Here is a 23139-nt window from a genome sequence, read left to right on the forward strand (position 1 = left end):
CAATATCCTCCGCTGATCGTATCTGAGGCGGATCCCACACCGCACGGCAATACTCCAGAAGAGGACGTACAAGCGTAGTGTAAGCAGTCTCTTTAGTAGACGTGCATTTTCTCTGTGTTCTGCCAGTAAATCGTTGTCTTTGGTTTGCTTTACCCACAACATTATCTATGTGATCGTTCCAACTTAAGTTATTCGTAATTTTAATCCATAACTATTTAGTTGAATTTACCGCGTTTAGAGTTATATGATTTATCGTGTAATCGAAATTTAGCAGATTCCTTTCGGTACTCATGCGGAAGACTTCACACTTTTCTTTATTTACAGTTAATTGCCACTTTTCGCATCATACACGTATCTTGTCTACATCGTATTGCAACTTGTTTTGATCATCTGATGGCGTTTTAAGACGGTAAATGACAGCGTAATCTGCACACAATCCCAAGAGTGAAACTCAGATTGTCTCCTAAGTCTTTCATGTAGATCAGGAGCAGCAGAAGGCCTATAACTCTTCCTTGGGGAAAGTCAGATGTTATTTCTGTTTTACACTCATGTTGACAGTTCTTCTTGTTTTGAATTCTGGAGTACTTAGTTGGTCGTCTGTGGTGAGGGAATTTCGGAAAACCGTATTTAGTACCTCTACTTTATTGTCACTGTCATCAGTAACATCGACATTGTTATCGCGCAGTGAAGGTATTGATTGTGTCTTTCCGCTATTGTACATCACATATGACCACAATTTCTCTGGATTTTCTGCCAGATTTCGAGACAGAGTTTCCTTGTGGAAAGCATTAAAAGCATCTAGCGTTGAAGATCGCGCTACATTTCGAGCTTCTGTAAAATTTCGCCAGTCTTGGGGGTTTTGCGTTCTTTTAAAATTGGCATGCCTTTTTTGGTTGTTTTTGCAACAGCATTCTTACCTGTTCAGTGTACCATGGTGGATCAATACCATGTCTAATTAATTTATTTGGTATATGTCTCTCAATTTCTTTGAATTTAAACCACGTATGTTCTACGCTTACATATTTAGATTCGAAGGAGTGGAGACTGTCTCTTAGCGAAGTTTTATCTGCTTTTTTTTTACATAGATGTATTTTGCGTTTGTTAATAACTTAAGCTATTTAATCTTATGTAATGCCCTAATTTCTGAGACAAATCAACACGGGTCAAAAAATATTTTATCAGAAAGTATTCCTGAACAATACTTAGTTCGCACATAATCGGTAAACTCAATGTTCCATTTTTGAGATCCACAGACCAGTTCCTCGAATGCCATTTCCAGAAGATAAAGCGACCTAGAAGGCCCTACTTAGCATACAATCGCTCGGGAAGGCTTGTCCAGAAAGTCCCTCTCGTACGCACATAACATTTTCTTGCTGTAATGGTCCACACATCCCGTCCCAGAACTTTACCAGCGGTTAACATTGAATCTTGTGATTGCGTTTGGGCATTAATAATACATCTTCGTTACAAAGTATATTAATATGGCTTTTTCCACCCACACTACGCGAGAGGATAGAAAGCTTTTATTTCAGATGTTGTTCCTACGCTATGGAAACTTCTCTTACGGAAAATGATTTCTCATAACTATTTTGACATTGATCTCTTCACGTCCTAAGACGTTGTGAGGGACATTTAGAAACATTGTAAATATTTGATTTACGCGTAATGGGGCTTTGTTCCATCTTTTGCTTGCAGGACAGCTTTGAAATGTCAGGGTTTTGGTTCATGCAGTTGGCGTTCTTTTTTTACAGAGAAATTAGTTTGTCGCCAGGCAGTGCAGTGCTTAAGTCCGTGAGTGAAAATGGGACGAGACACATATGGCAGATTCTGTGCCCTAAATCTGATCAGTGGTCACTGACCACAGATGCTCGATGATCCTGAAGTTGATAATTCCACTGGAAGAACCTGAGGAAGTGTTAGGATTGATCTTCATGTTTCTCAGTGTGACATAATTATATTGAGAACATCGTCATTGTTATGCTAAATAATCTTTTTACAGGGTGTGCCTGATCAAAGAGAATTTTAACAACTTCTTGGCTTTCCTTCATTCATTCACAATAAAAATAAGGCCTTCACAAGGAGAGTGTAGTGTACATGTTTAACAGTAGGAAACAGGTAGTCTTGGGAATAGACCATTTTGGTTCGTCATACACAAGCTCAAGTGCCTCCAGAGGCAAATAGAGCAATAAAACAGTCTTTACGTTCGTCCAGTCGTTGCTCGTTTATGGTGTCTGTCGTATTCTCGTCGTACTGACATGTTGTTACCGTCTTCCTTACCAGAGGTCGCTAAAGTACGCCTGTGCACTGTCGGTCACTGATCATATTTCTTCTAATGGAAGAAATTGTCATCACTAGTACCTGTCTGACAAGGGGGGGGGGGGGGGGAGAGGAGGAGGGAGGTGATGATATAAACTTCTTGATCGCGAGATTGTGCGCCGGCATGCTGGATTTATGTCCAAAGTTCTTCGCAGTCTCTCATGGACTATTGCATGAAGTGTTGGTGCAGATCAGTCATTCGTGACATCACGGTACGTTTGGTGCTATTAGAGAGGAGTAAGCCGTATGTGGGTACCGTGGGTCACGCATCGCCGTTTTAATCTGGTAATTTGTGGAAAGCTCTTATGGGAACAAACTGCTGAGGTCATCGGTCCCTAAGCCTACACACTACTTAATCTAACTTAAACTAACTTACGCTATGGACAACACACACCCACATGCCCGAGGGAGGACTCGAACCTCCGACGGTGACAGGCGCACGGACCGTGACAAGGCGCCTCAGACTGCGCGACTCGCCGTTTTATCCTTCCGTGTTCATTCATGACACAATAAAGACGATACAACATTTCACAAGCTCACAGCAGTCGTCAGTGCGAACCAGTTATCCACTTGAACCTTCGTAAAACGCCGGGGGAAGGCAACGGCAAACGACGTCAGCTATCGCTTTGCCGTGAACATAAGTGGGGATCCATTCATGTCAGGCAAAGGTAATTAGTAGAGACCTGAGCTACGCGTTCGTTGTACTGATGAGAGATTAGGTTATTTCAACTCGGCCACAGATATTGGGACTATACAGTTCGCATTAGATTGATTACAACCACCTGTTGTTAGATACTGAGATAATTTTGGCGCCCTTCCTGCCCCCGAAACTATGCGAGTCTTGGCGGCGGCAGCAGTATCCGAATTTCATCAAGCGAAGTGGTCCGCCCCCGGTAGCTGAGTGGTCAGCACGACAGTCTGTCAATCCTAAGGGCCCGCGTTCGATTCCCGGTTGGGACGGAGATTTTCTCCGCTCAGGGACTGGGTGCTGTGTTGTCCTAATCATCATCATTTCATCTCCATCGACGCGCAAGTCGCCGAAGTGGCATCAGATCGAAAGACTTGCACCCGGCGAACGGTCTACCCGACGGGAGGCCGCAGTCACACGACATTGTATCAAGCGAAGTGGCGCATTCGCAATCTCCCTGCATTAGCGTTCTGGCTGAGCATTTTCTAATTCCCTCCCGTGCAATCATATTTAGGTTTTCCACAGTTTCCCTAAACCCTTTAAGGCGAACACAAGGATGGTTGCAGTCCATACATGACGGAAAAAATCGCAGTACCAAGAAGGAGTTGTGCGACGTAACCGAAAGTTCGCAGGCGTGTTTCTACATCTGTAAGATGGCGTATATTAAAATTTCGCACCTGTTGCGTAAGATTGGTGCTAGTAGCGCCACTGTGAGACTGCATATCAGGTTTGCTTCAAATACTGTAAGGGTCGTGGGCGTTCCTTTGAGATTGGACGTGGTGAGTTGATGTTAGTAAAAAATGACTTAAAGGCGACAAAGACGCCATTATCAGTAACTTGTTGAGTTTGAACGATGTCGTGTAATAGGGCCTCGAGAAGCTAGATGTTCCTTCTGCTATATTGAAGATAGGCTTCGCAGGAATGTTGCCACTGTACGTGATTGTTGATAGCGGTGGTCACGAGAATGTACGCTCGCAAGAAGACCAGGCTCCGGACGGGCACGTGGCACTACCGAGAGGGAAGACCATCCTGTTTAGCGTATGACTCGGCGCACCTTACCGCATCGCCTACAGCAATTTGGGCAGCAGTTGGCACCACAGTGATACAACGATCTGTTACAAATCGGTTACATCAGGGACCGCTGCAGGCCAGACACTGTGTAGCGTGCAGCCCACTGGCCCCAAACCACCGCCATTTGCGACTTCAGTGGTGTCAAGCGAGAGCTCATTGGAGGGCAGGTTGGAGGTCTGTTGTGCTTTTTAATGAAAGCTGGCTTTGCTTCGGTACCAGTGATCGACGCGTGTTGGTTAGGGGGAGGCCAGTGGAGTTGACCCAGCTACCAACCTTTCTGCATGCTAGACACACTGGACCCACACCTGGAGGTATGGTGTGGGATGCTATTTCCTGTGACAACAGAAGCGCTCTCGCGGTCATCCCACACACCCTGACTCCAAGTGTGTACGTCAGTCTGGTGATTTGACGTTTTGCTTCCATTCATGAACATCATTCCAGGGGGTGTTTCCCAACAGGATACCGCTCGCCCACATACCGCTGTTAGTACCCAGCATTCTCCACTGACTGTCAGTATGACCCTTGGCCTGCTCGATCATCCAATAGAGCACATATGGATCATATTCAGACGACAACTCCAGCGTCATCCACAAGCAACATTAGCCGCCTCGCCCCTTTATTGACCGACAAGGTGCAACAGGCATGGAACTCGATCCCACAAACTGACATCCAGCACCGGTACAACACAATGCATGCAAGGGACGTTTGCCTTTCGCGGGCAAGCGCTCCCCGTCTGAACTACCGAAGCACGGCTCAGTACCCGTCTTCACAGCTTTACTTCCTCCAGTACTTCATCTCCAACCGTCCGGGCTTCACAGTCCTCCTGCGAAGCTTGCAGGACTAGCACTCCTTGCCCACGTAAGGCAAAAATCCCGGTTTCGAGTACCGGCCGGCACACAGTTTTAATCGGACAGGCAGTTTCAAAGTAAGTTAAGCGTATCAATATTTTCACTTTCTACACCTCTTAACAGTTGTAACTGCTAGAAAATTTCAAAGTGTCGAACATATCATCCTTCTCCATTCGGAAATGGTTGTCCTGCGTGGCTATCACATAATGTAATAATGGCAGTCTGTTTCCTAGCTTTTATTCCATCGTAAAGGGTCCGCTGCATTCATCATTTAGTAAATTTGATTTTAATCTTTGTGAACGGATACTCTCCAGTTGCCACAGCCATCAGTTACCAAAAGGAGAGAAGTCGTGCGCTCCAGTCGTCTGTGAATAGTGTAAACTTTGTTCTGTGAGTTATAGTGTTTCAAATGTCTGTGTATCGTATTATCTGAAGCGAAAATTTGGAGCATTTACGCTTCAGATAATTCTGTACACAGACATTTAAAACACTATAACGCACAGAACACTCAAGGTGGTAGCGTAGCACATAAGTGGTCAGTAATCCGCCACGCGGTTGCGATCCACGTCTGTCCCACCTTCGTGTCTCGTAAGCTAGCACGCTGCACGTGGAAAAGTGGAAATGAGCCTACGGCGTTGTGGGCCGGGAGTCCCCCATTCGGGGAAGTTCGGCTGCCGAGGGCAAGTACGTATTGCATTTGACGCCACATTGGGCGACTTGCGCGTCGGATATGAGGATAAAATGATGATGAAGATAACAAAACACCCAGTCCCTGAGCGGAGAAAATCTCCTGCCCAACCCGGGCCCCTTGGCGTGGCATTCCGCCGCGCTGACCACTTACCCCACGCGGTCTATGGGCCTCTTGTCACGGTCCGCGCGGCTCCCCCCCGTCGGAGGTTCGAGTCCTCCCTCGGGCATGGGTGTGTGTCGTACTTAGCGTACGTTAGCTTAAGTTAGATGAAGTAGTGCGTAAGCTTATGGACCGATGTCCTCAGCAGTTTGGTCCCATAAGACCTTATCACAAATTTCCAATGAGCACATGCGCAAGACTGCTTTGTTGTTTTCCCGCTTGGAGCACCACATACTCGTACATCACGTACGCAAAATAGCGACTTCTGAGAGTAAAGAGTTTCGTGTTCTGCAGTTTTTTAAGAGTGAATGTATAACTTACTTCAAATTGCGTTTCGTTCACAGTTTGTGTCCCCTCATGTGCTGATGGTAACAACCAGGTGTGTGTTCTTACCCTCGCAGGCATAAGAAGTTAGTTCGGAAAGCAAGTTTTGAAGTTCAGTTGCCGAGGACGACAGTGTGGAAGGTTTCAAGTAAACGTTTACATATGCGTTCATACCAGTAACAGTTGGTACACGCTTTAAAGCAAGATGAATACAGTGTGCTTTCTAGCACTGGAAGTGAAGTGTTGGAGCGGGAAGGTAACTTCCTTAATCGTGTGATGTTCAGCAATGAGGCGACTTACCACATAAATGGGAGGGTAAATACCCATAATGTTCGTATCAGAGGATCAGAACATGCTCATGAACTTTTACAGTAGCAGAGATCCCCCAAGATAAAATGTTTTCTGCACTCTGTCCGAAGTCAAGTGTACGTACTTTCTTTCCGCTGAAGCTGCCGCAACAGGGGTGGCTTATCTGGATGTGTTGCAACAAGGACTCCCCCTCTCCCCAATTAGAACCTGAAGACTTAATGTGGCAACAAGATGGAGCCGCTCTCCATTGGCATATCTTTGCAAGACAGTAATTGTAGATTGATCATAATGGTAAGTACGCAGTTTTCTTTTTCTACTGGCCTCATGCCACTTTTTCTTTGGGGCTTTGTAAAAGATCGTGTCTATGCTCCGCCACTACGTAATGATTTTCGAGAGTTGACTCTCAGGATGAAAGAGGCTATTGCTTCCATTACTCTGGACTTCGTAACCAAAGTGTGGGACGAATTGGATTTTTCGTTGGATGTGTGTCGAATAACTAAAGGAGGACATATTCAACACCTGTCAGAAAAATTAGGTTAGTGTACCTTCAGTTTGATGTACGATTTGTTGTAAATAGTCTAAATTACTCTTACTGTATACCAGACAAAGTGGGACGTTCTTATGTGGACACCATGTCTTACATCCAGGTACGTGTACAAGATGACTGACTTCAGTTGCGTGCTATTAATGTTGTAGTCGTAGGATGCAACATTTTAGTCGTTTAGTGAAGTGCGACGTTTTACATTTGTAGAATGTTTCCGATATTTGCAGCACCTTGAAACCTTCTTAAGCTCTGACTGGATATATTTTGCAGCTTTTTCAGATAGTAGGGTGTACTTAATTACAGATAACTGCATCAACTGCCAAATGTGTGAAATTATTTTGACTGTGAAGTTGTATTACAAATTGATGACTTGTGAAACAAACGATTGAATATGGAGAGATACAAAGAACTGTACGGTTAGTGTTTCCTTGACTGGCTGGCAGCCTCGGCAGGCCGGGCGTGGACGCGCACGTGCGGCACGAGTCGGACGCAGCCGTGCTGCAGATCCAGTTCTTGGTGAACGAGGGCGCGCTCGTCACCGCCACCTCGGACGACAGTCTGCACCTGTGGAACTTCCGTCAGAAGAGGCCGGAGGTCGTACACAGCCTCAAGTTCCAGCGAGAGAGGTGAGTCTCAAACCCGTTTCCTTTCTTGTGTTTTTTTTGTTGATTTTTTTGCGGTGAAGAATCGTCCTAACAGTACTTGTATAAGACATTCGTCTGACTGGGAGACAAGGCGATAGGCGATAAATTCCTGTTTCGTAGAATGTGGTAGTCTGCTGACGAATCCACAACTGCACCTACTCTTGCACTTCTTCGTCTCATTGAAACCGACATCGACACGTGTCTTTCTTCAGGTGGCGCAAGATGGGAGAATCACGCGACGAAGGATCAGGGCTGTAATGAGGATGTTGAAGTATTTCCCAACCAAATCGCTGAAGAAGCGTAACCGTCATGCGATGGGCAGGGCGGGGACGGACACTGCCGTGAGACCAAAAATGCTTCCGTCCAACAGCCTTGAAGGCCTGTCGCAGTTTCTGCAAAGTGTTTTCATAGCACTGCGCATTGATAGTTGTTCCGCGCCCGAGGAACTCGACGAAAAGGCCCCTGAAGTCGAAGGCGGTGGTCATTATGACCTTACCGGAACTTATCTGAATAGCGTTGGATATCTTTGGCCGACCGAAAACATAATGCGGCATATGCAGAAAGATAAAAAGCGCACGGACACACCTAAATGACTAGCGCCACCACAAACCCGAGTGTGACCAATGTCAGAAATAATCGATAGTGAATATTAATTGCCACGGTATAAGCAAATAGTATTAACTCAGCTGCACATTTGCTGTTTGACCAGGGAGAGAACCGGATTCCAAGCAGAATTTAAGCAAAAACCTCGGACCCTGCTCATGAGGTCACTTCGTAATTTAATCTCTACTGCTTCCTTAAAACAGTATCCCAATAGCTGGAAGTGCTCGCCAGAATCTCATTACTGTTGTTTACCGCTTATGCGTTAACGTCACACACACTTGCAACAGCCGAGGAATTCTGCTATTGCAGAACATTGCCTTGGTACCATTCATCCTAGAAATAAAACACTGACATTGTGACGTGCAATTCCAGCTATAAGGATAGTGTTACTAAGGTAGCAGATGAGATTAAATTAGCAAATGACAATTCTGCTTGGTGTCCTGCTGTCTCCCTGGACAAACAGAGGTAATTCTACTTGCTCACTCAATCGTAATTGATATTCACTTTCGATAACTGCTGATTTTGGTCGTCTTCCGTTGCGTGGTGGCGACTCTCTCTCTCTCTCTCTCTCTCTCTCTCTCTCTCTCTCTGTGTGTGTGTGTGTGTGTGTGTGTGTGTGTGTGTGTGTGTGTGTGTGTGTGTGTGTGTGAGAGAGAGTTCTGTCCTTTCGAGTATGCCACATTATACAAATACATGGTTCTCGCTCGGCGTAGTCCGGCCTGCCGAGACTTTATACACTGATCAGTCAGAATATTATGACCCTCGACCTACTGTCAACATAAACCCGTCCATGCGATGGCAGCGTACCCTGGCGAGGAATGACTGCTAGTCAGACATACGCATACAGCCGACGACCCATACATGTGCCAATGTTAGCACCACGGCATCGGCAGCTGCGACTGAAATGGGCACGTGACCATCGGCACTGGACGTTGGCGCCGTGGCAGAGCGTTGCATGGTCTGATGGTTCAAATGGCTCTGAGCACTATGGGACTTAACATCTGAGGTCATCAGTCCCCTAGAACTTAGAACTACTTAAACCTAACTAACCTAAGGACATCACACACATCCATGCCCGAGGCAAGATTCGAACCTGCGACTGTAGCAGTAGCGCGGTTCCGGACTGAAGCGCCTACAACCGCTCGGCCACCACGGCCGGCTCATGGTCTGATGAATGCCGATATCTTCATCATCATGTCTATGGGAGCGCACGAATCCGTCGTCTTCCAGGGGAACAGATCCTTGACAACTGTCCTGCGGGACGGAGATCAATTGGCGGCGGCTCCATTATGCTCTAGGGAACACTCACGTGGGCATCTATTGGTCCAGTGGAGCTCCTGCAAGGCCCCATGACTGCCAAGGAGTGCCGTATACTGGTTGCAGACGACGTACACCCCTTCATGACGATCATGTTTTCCGGCGGCGGTGGCTTTTTCAACATGATAATGCGCCATATCACAGCGCCAGGAGTGTGATGGAGTAATTAGAGGAACACAGTGGCAAGTTCCAATTGATGTGCTGGTTCCCAACTCGCCAGAAGTGAACCCGATCAAATACATTCGGGATGTGATTGAACGTGACGTCAGAGCTTATCGTCCTCTTCCCGTAATTTACGAGTATTAGGTGACTCGTGTGTGCAGACGTAGTGATAACTCCATCCAGCGACGTACCAAGGCGTCATTGCTTTCACACTAGGACGCGTCGCCGTTGTTATCCATGCCAAAGGTGGACATACCGGCTGTTAGGTAGGTAGTCATAATGTTCTGGCTGATCAGTGTATTTCCTTACATAGCGCGCTCTCGTTGCATTGCTCCTTCAAAATGACGGAGTTTTCAGCTGTCGAAATGTCGGCGGTTGTCTGAGACGCCACGCAGCTGCATTCCCTTAAGTTGCTGGAACAGAAATGTCTTCATTAGCTCGAAGATGGGAGATGAGTTGAGGCGATGTTCAAAAAAATTATGTCCCTGAATTATAGAGGCGAAACATATAATCACATTCTAATATCCCAGCACTTGCGAGATACGGAGAGCGACTTTGTGTACACGTAGTTCCGTCACTAGCAGCCAGGAGCCCAGAGGGTACGGTAGTACGTCAGATGGGGAGACCCGTAAGTCCTTAACAGTGTACACACGCACACGCACGCACACACACACACACGCTACAGCGGCTGAACAATCAGTTCGTATCTCGCCTTTGGAGCCTTCATTGCTCCGGTTATCGAATGCAACTCTTAACTCGCTTTCCTGGTCCTGGGCTTTGATTTGTTGACTGTGTGTTGTTGTGGAAGACGAATCTGGCTTTGTCTATCAGCACTGATTTAAGCTCAAGTTACTTGCGGCCGAAATGTTACCTCTCTGCGGCATTTTCAGCCATCTAATTTGCATCGACTTTAGTTTCCACACGCTACGTTTTTAGTGGCAGTGTCCGGCTGCGACACAGAACACATTGCATAAAACAGTTTCTTTTATTATGTAGCTACTAACTATGTTTACTTAGCAGACCGATTTCGGTGCATTATAACTCAATTTTCATAGGAAACAATTCATTTGCGTTTGTACAAGTGCATCATAAAGGCAAGTGATGGTCAGCAAGATACTTGGACGTAATCCGTTGTCCACATGTGCTCATGTAATGATTGTCTGTCTTCACAATTTTGCAATTGGCTAAAATTGTCGGTTCTTTTTATATTCTTTGATGCATGTTCTAGGATAATCATTTGCAATTTGTCTGGGACCCATGTAATCTCTTTGAGAGTTGTCGCTGTCTAAATCATCTGATTTGGCGTAGATACAACTCTTGTACAACCAAAAATCAATAGTTGGTTTAAAAAATCGTACTATAATGCTTCGAAAATAGTATGAAAATTAACAGATTTAGTAGCTGCGTGGTGCTTTATTTCGTGCCTGCGGGACTAGCGCATTCCAGCACACTGTGGAAAAACCTTCATGACTCACATTCCAGTGAAGGAAAAAACTGGTTTGTCTGCAAGATCTTGAGACATACCTAAGTGGAAAGAGTACGGTCAAAGTCATTAATACTGTAGCTACGCAGGTATTTAATTACTAATTTCGTGGAATCATGTCAAGCGATACTGATAGCCACTACTGCAACCTGAAGTCATCGATAAGATCAATCACATTCCAGAGTTACATGGGTGACATATACCATGTGCACATCAACAAGTAAAATAAAAATTGAATACTTCATTTGATAGATTTTTTTCTTCTGGAAATATAGTGTCGTCGTGGCACCGTGCGGTGTGTCCGGCAGAAAATGGGACATTACTGCATCTCAGCCAAGAAGAAACACACACTGTCTCTACTGAGAAGCGGAATACGAATGCAGGGATAGTAAAATCGTTGAAAGTTACTCTAAAGAAATCGGCCGAGAAAAAGCGTACACGTAAGCATCTAATCATTGGTTGCCCACGAGGCATTTGTTCACTGAAATTGAGGGTTTTATACTGGCTATGTAAGAAATGCAGCGAAATAATGAAAAGACAATGGTAGGTGATACAACAAACATCAGATGGGAAAATCTAAAACAGATTTTAACAACTGCGGCAAAGTACACAGTTGGTTGATCAAAAAACTCAATCAAGGAAACGAAAGCCCAGTGACCATTAACCACATAATATTAACAGAACAGAGAAGAAAATATAAACTTGAATCAGAATACAATAGACAAAGAACCATTGTTATCAGACAATCACAAGAAGCCGTAGAATAGCTCGAAGCCTAACGTTAGGCAATTAATGAAAGCTATACATGAGGAAACCTAGAAAAGGCACACAAATGGGTATGGAAACATTCGGAAAAAGCAAACGCAAACCTCTCTGAACGCTCCACGGATATAAGAATTCTTGGAGAAAAGTGAAGCTACATTACTAGAGGATGGAAAAAAATTAAGTTTGAGTTTTAGCTGGAACAATTAAAAGAAATAGAAGTTGTTGCAGTCAGAATGGGTCCTAAAATTATGAACTGCAAAAGCATTAAATAATCGGAAAAAACTTAATGGTATTTATAGCGTCCCATGTTAAATGCTGTATTACACCCAGAAACTAAGCATCTGATAGTAGTTTTGTATTAAAAGAACTGGTCATAATCACAGAAGAATTTTCATAAACATTACCGTTATAATTGCTACAAAGAAGAGCAAATCACTTACATGAGGAGGCTATAGGAGTTGAAGCATTCTAATCAAGGCTTAGAAAAAATTAATAATAATAATAATAATAATAATAATAATAATAATACAGCTACATCCAAACATATATATACAACTACAGAAATCCGTAATTATTGATACATGTTCAATTACCCGAAAGTTCCTAAATGCAATATGACACATACCGTACAGTTAATAGGAAGTGACGCTTCATCAAGGTCCGCGTCACTTTCCATTCTTAACCAGACTTAACGTCTGAGAAAGTAAAGAAATAATAATAATAATAATAATAATAATAATAATAATAATAATATACACGAACACATCAAGAACAATATTGAAGGTAATTTAACTGAAGACCGCCGGCCGGAGTGGCCAAGCGGTTTTAGGCGCTTCAGTCTGGAACCGAGCAACCGCTGCGGTCGCAGGTTCGAATCCTGCCTCGGGCATGGATGTGTGTAATGTCTTTAGGTTAGTTAGGTTTAAGTAGTTCTAAGTTCTAGGGGACTGATGACCGCAGATGTTAAGTCTCATAGTGCTCAGAGCCACTTGAACCATTTAACTGAAGACCAATTCGTCTTCCGAGAAGGCAAAGAGGCCATATTAAATATTTCAGTGCAACTCAAGAAAGCTTTAGAATCAAGAGAGAGATTTATTTTGCTTTCGTAGACATCAGTAAAGCTTCAGACACTGTCAACTAACACAAACGAAGGGGAATTAAAAAAAGCTTCACTGTCGAGGCAGAGAATAATGAAAAAAACTATACAAAGAATAAACAGTGATAGTAAAGACAATCAATACAGTATACCTAGAATTGTTAAAGGCGTTAGACGAATCGTGCAGTAGTCTCCAAATCCAGTAAACCCCACACACGTCATTTAATAACTGAGCGCAAAGAATGCTGTAAAAAAAGTCAAAGTAAATTCGGAGAGGATGCTCACTGAGGTTTTCAGGTGATATAGCTCAGATAGTTCCAGACGCAAGAAATCTCCAAATAATTCTAGCTGATGCAACACAACAAGAATGGTCGACCTAAATTTAAATAGTGTAAGTGACCGTTTATTCAAGTGGTTACCTTATCTTTTTAAGTGACACAGCACGAATTTGAGCATCGGTTAACAGTGATTAATTCTGCGTGTAGGATTCTGAGCCAAAGGAATGAAATTAAATTTACTGTTCCACTTAAAATCAATAAAACTGCACTCATATACTCGACTTGTACCTTCACTTGCATGCAAAAACCACTACGAAGAAAATAAAAGGAACTTCATTCTCTGACATCAGATATAGTTGGTTGGTTTGTGGGATTAAAGGGACCAGACTGCTACGGTCATCGGTCCCCATCAGATATAGTTCCCAGAAGTATATAGTACCATTGGTGCTGAATAATAAGTATGCATGGAGCCAGAAACACATTCAGTTGTTCTAAATACACTGACACTCCCAACCGATGCAATTGAGATAATACTGTAAGGAAAAAAAAAAAAAACAGCCTCACGCACGTGTGCATCATGTATCACAGTCGACCCGCCATCCCACCTCGTGCGTGAGTGGCCGGGGACAACTTTGAAGTTTCAAAGGGGAACCCATGTCTTTTATTGCAGATTAAGATTCTACTGCAAAATCTACGTAAGTTTTTGTCAGAAGCATTTTCTTCATTTCGCCACAGATTGGGCTGCAATCGGAGGAATAAAAGTCCTTGAATATCGAGTGGCACGTGGGAGCTACCTCCATGTTACGAGGGTAGGGCGGGCCAACATTTCATAACTTCTAATTGCTTACCCCGTTTGCAACGTTGTGTTCTTCCGACATATCGAACAGGTGACTTACTCGACACGCCGCCGTGACCGTGTAGCGAACTACGACGTATCATATAACAGCAATACACTGCCACCGGAGCTCACGTATCGCGCAGACGTAGAATAGATAGCGGCTCTAAACATTACAGAACTTGCGCAGTGTTTTTCGACTGCACACCTACCTATCATTTGGAGAACAGATGTGCAAGTAGACGAATGTTTCAACCATAGAAGAAAAAATTGAAATGACCCTGATTTACGGAGAATGTAGGAGAAATGAGGAGGCTGCTGTTGCCTTATATGCCGAACGTTTTCCAGAGAAAGCCCGCTGTTGTTCGTTCTCTTAGACCGTTGTAAACGCCGTAATGTCTGACGGCTGCGTACAGACCTGCAAAAGGAAACGAAGCATCAGGAGACGCTAATGAAATAGCGGTACTAGCGGCAGTGCACCACAACCCACGGATAAGCGCCCGGCAATTACATCGCGATTCAGGCATGTCTGTAGGTAGTATTGTCACAACACTGTATCGTCATACGTATCATACATACCACTTGTCTAGTGGCTAGCGTTGCTATCTCTGGATCACATGCATGGACGGGTTCGATTCCAGGCTAGATTGGACTGTGTACATCAGGTTACGGCAAGCTGATCATCAACGTCCTTGGTCGGTTAAGGTATGATGTGGCATCCTGGGGAACACACTGATTGGTCCTTGTTTTATCGACGGCACGTTAAATGAACGCAAATATCGAACGTTTTTGGAACAGGATCTTACCGGTACTACTGCAGGATGTTGCCCTGGACGTTCGACAACGTATGTGGTTTCAGCATGACTGTTGTCCAGCACATTACGCAACTGAAGCACAGGAGGTATTAGACTCTGTTTACACTGGTCGATGGATCGGCAGGGATGGTCCTATTAAGTGGTCCGCTAGGTCGCCGGATTTGATGGCATTGGATTTCTTCCTGTGTGGTATTTAAAAGATATGGTGTACCAGCAAGTGCCAACAGGCTGTGAAGACATGGTCGACCGCATCAGAAACGCCTATGCTGACATTCCCGCAGATACACTTCTGTCCTGTGTACGGTCATTTGAAAAGTGGATCAATAACAAGGGGAGGTCACGACGCTGGGCCGACGAATTTACTTCAAACTTTGTACACATTTCGTAGGCCATTAAAACAACGTAATGTGCAAGTAGTAAGATGCACTATTCTGGCAGTTCCGAGAAAATCGCAATAGAAGTTCTACGCGTCTATTATGTAACTGATGTACGTATCTGTGCGTAGGTGCCAGACGTTAGAGTTCATGGTGATCAAGTGGTTAGCGTTCGAGGTTCTTATAATGAACTGGTATGAGGCGGTGGTTCGACTCCCGCTCATACCTTCATTTCTGTAGTACAGTGGAATTCTGCGATATTGCACCTACGCTATTCCGAGGTTCGAGTCCTCCCTCGGCCATGTGTGTGTGTGTGTGTGTGTGTGTGTATATCTTCTTTAGGGACCGATGACCTCCACAGGCCCTATAGAACCTTACAACAAAACAAGTTTCTTAAAGGAATCTCTAATTGCCAGAAAAGGCAAACACAGTGCCAGACTCTCTTTGCGACGGTTCAGACAGGCGTCCGGCCATCCTGATTTAGCTTTTCCGTGATTTCCCTAAGTCGCTTCAGGCAGATGCCGGGATGGTTCCTTTGAAAGGGCGCGACCGACTTCCTTCCCCATCCCTCACTAGTCCGATGCGACCAATGGCCTCGGTGTTTGGTCCTTTGCCTCAAATCAACGAACCAACCAACTCACTCTGCGAGATATTGCAGTTGTACAATTCATCCATTATTCATGGTGGGGGAGGGGGGAGGGAAGGTCGTTTTAGCTTTTTCTCATGTATGCGTGGGGAATAAAACGTAACAGCAACTACGATAATCTTTCTCGGACACACAAATACGCGTGCGTGCACATAATCAACTGTGCAATTCTTCACTGCCCGTAATGTATGTGCGGACGCTTCTACATGACAGTCTTAAGTAGGGGTTGTTTAGATGTATGGTTGCATAAGATGCCGGTGTGGGATGGGCCTTACCTACATTGTTTACCACACTGACAGCTTCAGAAAAAAAAAAAAAAACTGCGTTATAGCCGTCACGAAAGCTTTGTGTACTCCACTTCGTTTGTGCTCTGCTTGGTCGAGATCAATATTGGTCTGTCGCGGGTTTCGAATACGACTTTTACAACACCAAATGGGATCAGCGATCCATATGATAGTTACGTCATTTCTGCCTTCCCAGGAGCACAGTACACGCACGTAGGTTGCCGGCCTATTGAGAGGGCGGCGGAGCTTGTTAACAACCCCTGCTGCCCCCCCCCCTCACTCCCTCACTCCCCCTCTCACCCGCTCCCAGTCTGCTGTTCGCCCATCGACCGACCTAAGTCCTTGTTTGTTTGTGTATGCGGCCGACTGACAGAATAGTGTCCAATATAACATGAGTGCCAATAGTACCAGAAATAATAGAGCGTTCATAAATGAGAACTTGTAATCTGGATTTTGGGAAGCAAATTTAATCAAATTACCAACTTAAAACTGAAAGTATTGTAATCACCAAAAGCAGCAACTCCATGACTTTGGGAAGGTAACCTCATACAAAATAATTAGTAGGAACGGTATTGGAAATCCATTTGTCGCTCCTTCTTGTTGGAAGTAAATATATCATTCTCGTATTGAAATTTTAGTTGTACACACGAATGACTTTTCACAGTATAGCACCTCAAACGCACTGTCTTTCAAATTGCTACGTACAAACGTTTTAATTCTCTTGAGAATTGAAAAGCTCCGCTCAGCTTCTGATGTCAAGATAGGCATCGTCATTAGCAGTTCCAAAACTTTTACAGAATCTTCGAAAGCATCACAAAGCTCATCAGCGAAAGAACCGGAACTGCGCCAGAAACTGCTCTCAAGAAGACTTGAAGCTCTCCCTTGAACTTTATTCTATCCAGTAATATAAATCTGTCCGTAATTTCAAGGTGTTTGTCTTGAAAATTTGTCTTGTACTTGTATTTGCCACACTGTTCACGTCAAATAAGTTGGCTACAGTGAGGCGTCCAGTGAACTGAAAACGTAATTTCATTTCAGGAAGGATGGCATTGCACACTTCCAAAGTATCTCTGTGTTTACTATCTTCAACAATCCGTGCTTTCTTGGCAGATACTGTTTCGTCAATTTCAAAAATAAGCTCGTTAATGAGGGAGTCAGTCTCTGATGTTTTGAATTTCCGTTTCAATGTTCAGAATGTCTTGTGCTTTATTCGGTTCGTATATCTCCTTTTGAAACTGATTAAAAAGTAGTCCACATGAGACATTATCTTACAGAAAAATGATATCCAGAAAATGAATTCATTATCTTGCAGTTTTCGGTTGTGTGAACCGGCTTCCTCAATAGTAGGGGATAGCTCTATGCTCTCACTTGTTTCAGTGGCGTCCATGACACTAATAAGGTCTTCCCTGTTTTCATAAACATCCTTTACAGCTCGCGAATGGTAATTACATCTCGTGACATACACAAGGGGGCAAGCTTTCCTGAATAATACTAAGCAATACTTTTAACTTCTGTGGCGAATTTGAAAAGAAAGACGAAATACCTGAAACATACACAAAAAAGGATGCGGGCTTGTCGATTAACAGAGGTTTGATACGGTTGAACTGGTGCGCATAAGAATGGATGTAGTCTGCATTTGGGTATTTGTCTTTAATTAATATCTGTACTCCATTTGACTTGCCACTCGTAACATTTGCACTGTCGTAACTCTGAGCTATTAGTTTTGCTCGGTCATCGCCAGGTAAGGGTTCAGTTTCTTTCAAAATATTTTCTGTTACAGTTTGAGCATTCAGACTTTCTGGTTCAACAAAGTTCCAAAACCTTTCAATGGGATTTTCTGCAACAACTTATCGCAGACAATAACCAACTGAGATTTACAAGAGACATATGTGGTTCCATCCGCGATTATTGCAATATAATCGGCACGTCTTACTTATTTACGAACTTCCTCATATCATACTTCTAACGCGCTTTGGCCCTGATTCATACACAACAAATGCTCACAGTCTTCGAACGACGTTCGATAAAATATTGCTAGCAAGCAGTTCACTGAAAAGAATATTTTCACCCTACATTGCCCCACTTCTTAACACAGTACACGAAATGCGGCAATGTAGGCGCGCCCCAGCTGCGGCCGCGCATGCGCTCGTACTGGTGCCACTATGTGCGGCGCGGGGAGGCGCAACTCTGCAATTTGTGACTGAACCGTAATCGAACCCTTCCTGTTTCTACCCCCTGGAAAATCTCATTTTACCCCGCAGGGGATAATTACCCCCAATGTTGGGAACCACAGGTCTGAGTTTAGTCCTCATAGCAGCGCATGGCCTACTGACATTTAAGATCCAGATAACAGTTTGATGCAGACAAAAAATACATAAACATTCTGAACTGGTGCAACCATTACAGTCGGCATGGAATCGATGGTCATCGGGGCTCAGTTCGAAGCGGGACTCGCCACTGAAGACAATTCTAATCCAGCTAATGAGATTCCAGGCCGAAGACGTACACTATGTGATCAAAAGTATCCGGACGCCCCCCAAAACATAGGCCTAAGTTTTTCATATTAGGTGCATTGTGGTGCCACCTATTGCCAGGTACTCCGTATCAGCGACCTCAGTAGTCATTAGACATCTTGAGAGAGCAGAATGGAGCCGGCCGGAGTGGCCGAGCGGTTCTAGGCGCTACAGTCTGGCACCGCACGACCGCTATGCTCGCAGGTTCGAATCCTGCCTCAGGCATGGATGTGTGTGATGTCCTTACGTTAGTTAGGTTTAATTAGTTACAAGTTCTAGGGGGACTGATGACCTCAGATGTTAAGTCCCATAGTGCTCAGAGCCATTTGAACCATTTTTGAAGAGCAGAATGGGGCGCTGCACGGAACTCACGGATTTCGAACGTGGTCCGGTGATGGGGTGTCACTTGTCACACGTCTGTACGCGAGGTTTCCAAATGCCTAAGTCCACTGTTTCCGATGTCATAGTGAAGTGGAAACGTGAAGGGACACGTGCAGCAGAAAAGCGCACAGGCCGACTTCGTCTGTTGACTGACAGAGACCGCCGATAGCTGAAGAGGGTCGTAATGTGTAATAGGCAGACATCTATACAGACCATCACATAGGAATTCCAAACTGCATCAGGATCCGCTGCAAGTACTATGACGGCGGTCCGATGGCAGGTTGTGGGTATGGCGAATGCCTGGTGAACGTCATCAGCCAGCGTGTGTAGTGCCAAGAGAAGCATTCGAAGGCGGTAGTGTTAAGGTGTGGTCGTGTTTTTCATGTTGCACCCTTGTTGTTTTGCGTGGCACTGTCACAGTACCTTCTTACTTCGCACTGTTGAAGAACAATTCGGGGATGGGAATTGCATCTTTCAGCACGATCAAGCACCTGTTCATAATGCGTGGCCTGTGGCAGAATGGTTACACGACAATAACATCCCTGTAATGGACTGTCCTGCACATATTCCTGACCTGAATCCTATAGAGCACATCTGTGATGTTTTGGAACGCCGACTTCGTGCCAGGCCTCACCAACCGACATCGATACCACTCCTCAGTGCAGCACTCCGTGAGGAATAGGCTGCCATTACCCAAGAAACCTTCCAGCACCTGATTGAACGTATGCCTGCTCGAGTGGAAGCTGTCATCAAGGCTAAGGTTGGGCCAACACCATATTGAATTCCAGCATTACCAATGTAGGGCGCCACGAACTTGTAAGTCATTTTTAGCCAGGTGTCCAGATACTTTTGATCACATAGTGTATCTGGTCACGCCCCAGACAGCGGTAGGATACCAACCTGACTGTCGTTCACCGTACGGCCGAGCAACCAGGAGTAACGGTTGGGTTCCATTTGTTTCCGTAGGTGAACCGCTTCTGTTGTCATGCGCGCTACCGATACCGCACAGACCTACTTCGACGATATTCTGCACCCCGTTTTATTGCCATTAATGGCAAGCTGCCCAGGGATTTCATTTCAGAATGATGATGCCCGCCAGCACACGGTACGTGCTTACCAAAACCTACCATGGCCACGAAGGTCGCCCAGACCTTTCCCCAAGTGAGGACGTCTGGAGCATTATGGGCAACGCCCTCCAACCAGTTCAGGATTTTGAAGATCGAACGCGCCATTTGGATATGATATCCCTCAGGACGACATCCAAAAGTTCTATCAGTCAATGCTAAGCTAAATAATTGCTTGCACAAGGGCCAGAAATGGACGAACACATTGTTGACTTATTCAGTTTATCCTCTTTCTCTTGAATAAATAATTCAATTTTTCTGCAACTGGAAGTGTGTGTGTGTGTGTGTGTGTGTGTGTGTGTGTGTGTGTGTGTGTGTGTGTGTGGTTGTTTGTACATGTACATCACATCTACATATTTCCATCCCATTCGAATAATTCCTTCGTGGTGCGTCGTTTTCTTTTCCCCTTATTGTATCTGAGTAATTTGAAATCCAAGTACTGATTCTGAACGTAAGGGAGATAACGAATCAAATGCCGGTAATCAAGGATGGATTGCGAGAATTATTAATAAGCTGATAAATTTGATTGGCTGTTTTCACCCTGGTACATAATGTTTCCACCAGTATTCCCAGGATAAAGCAGTTAGTGCAGTGGTCTGCAAAATTTTCAGTTTTCTGGAAGCCAAATTAGTAAAGCAGTCCTGATATGATGGGTCTGTTGAAATGGTAGACTTCAGCCGTTTCGTTCAAAATCACGCTTCCGCTTAGGGAGACGCTGGAGTACACGTTTGAGGCCCTTTCATTTCATTACATTACATTAACACTAGTCCCATGTATCACGAACAAATTTCTTAATGATGTGGAACGTGTCAGTTTAACACATTATTAAATTACAATTGCTACTTTACATCTAGAAATTCATCTATTGAGTAGAAGTTGTGATTCAGAAGTTCTTGTGATTTGTTTTTAAATGCTGGTCACACTTTCAGTACTTTTTGGTAAATGGCCAAAGACATTTCTGGCAGCATAATTCACCCCTTTCTGTGCCAAAGTCAGTTTTAACCCAAAGTAGTGAAGATCATCCTTTCTTCTAGTATTGTAGCTATGCACTTTGCTATTGTTTTTAAATTGGTATGGATTATTAACAACAAATTTCGTAAGTCAATATATGTATTGCGAAGGTACTGTAAATATCTCTAAAACCTTAAATAAATGTCTGCAAGGTGATCTTGGGTGGGATCCAGCTATTATTCTGGTCATGCGCTTTTGTGCAATGAATACTTTCTCTCTTAATGATGAATTACCCCAAAATGTGATGCCATGTGAAGGCAGTGAATGAAAATAGGCGTAGTGGGCCAATTTACGGATACGTTTATCACCAAAATTTGCACTAACCCCAATAGGTATAAGTAGCTGAACCTGAGCGTTTCAGCGGATCGTCAGTGCGTTTCTTCCAATTCTATTTCTCATCAGTGCACACATTCAGAAATTTTGAATATTATGCTTTAGCAACAGACTTCGGTTCAGAGTCTACACTGGTAAGTCAATATATTATGATCACCTGCTTAATAGATTGTTTGCCCGTATTTGTAACGAAATACATCACTGATTCTGCTTAACAGGGATCCGACAGTTTGTTGATCGGTTTGTGGAGGTATGTGACATTAGATGTCTACGCACAGATCATGTAATTCGCGTAAATACCGGGTTGCTGATTTGCGTAAGCGGTGATGGCGACCGATAGCGACCCAGATGGGTTCCGTAGGATTTACATGTGGTTGCCAAGACATCAATGTGACTTCACTATAATGCTGCTCAAACCACTGTAGCACGGTTCTGGCTCCGAATGGTTCAAATGGCTCTGAGCACTATGGGACTTAACTACTGAGGTCATCAGTCCCCTAGAACTTAGAACTACTTAAACCTAACTAACCTAAGGACATCACACACACCCATGCCCGAGGCAGGATTCGAACCTGCGACCGTAGCAGTCGCGCGGCTCCGGACTGAAGCGCCTAGAACCGCTCCGCCACCGCGGCCGGCTGTTCTGGCTCAGACACACCGACAGTTATACTGCTGAAAGATAACATCGCCGTCGGGGAAGGCATCTGGCATGAAGGTTCGCAGCTGCTCCCACCAGTCCGCGTCCGTGAGGCGCTGCACGTTTCGAGTCGCCGTTCACCTCGATGATGACGTTTGTGGAGACGACCAGCGAACTAATGTAACAAAAGTGTGATTGACCCGAGGAGCCGACGGTCGAATCCCGATGGTCCCATGCCCATTACAGTCGTGATCGACGATGTCGTTGGGTCAACATGTGAACACACAGTGGTGGTCTGCTGCGGTGCTCCACGTTAAACAATCTACAATGAACGGTGCGCCCCGAAACACTTGTGCATGCACCAGTACTGTCGTCTTTCGGCGGAGATGCCACGGATCACTGTGTATCCTTCATTACAGAGCAGACAGGCCACCGAACCCCACGTTTGTGAAAAATCGTGGAGATCCAACCATTTACCGCCTTAGTGGTAGTTTCACTGTCGTTCTACCTCTTTCCGTAGATGCTCATGACAGTAGCACGTCAGCATTCGACCAGCTTCGCCGTTTTCGAGATACTTTTTCACAGGCTGTGCGTAATAATAATAATAATAATAATAATAATAATAATAATAATAATAATAATAATACATGTTCAATTACCCGAAAGTTCCTAAATGCAATGCAACATATACCGTACAGTTAAAAGGAAGTCACGCTTGATCAAGGTCCGCGTCACTTTCCATTTTTAACCAGACGTAACGTCTGAGAAAGGAATGAAATGATAATAATAATAATAATAATAATAATAATAATAATAATAATAATAATACCCGTGGAGGCCCGGGAAAAGAATAGGCCTCCGGTATGTTCTGCCAGTCGTAAAAGGCGA

General features: G+C 44.5%; 1 protein-coding gene across 3 annotated transcripts in view; it reads left to right on the top strand.

The window, feature by feature from the left end:
- The window catches only part of LOC126248377 (syntaxin-binding protein 5), a 1030224-nt gene that overhangs the window by 400128 nt on the left and 606957 nt on the right, over positions 1–23139 (top strand). For all 3 annotated transcript variants that reach the window (XM_049949310.1, XM_049949311.1, XM_049949312.1), the window contains exon 3: positions 7394–7576. In XM_049949310.1, coding sequence (XP_049805267.1) covers positions 7394–7576 — 183 coding nt within the window. The remainder of the gene's footprint in view (positions 1–7393; positions 7577–23139) is intronic.

The sequence above is a fragment of the Schistocerca nitens genome, chromosome 3 (assembly GCF_023898315.1).
Source record: "Schistocerca nitens isolate TAMUIC-IGC-003100 chromosome 3, iqSchNite1.1, whole genome shotgun sequence".
Taxonomy (NCBI): Eukaryota; Metazoa; Arthropoda; class Insecta; order Orthoptera; family Acrididae; genus Schistocerca; species Schistocerca nitens.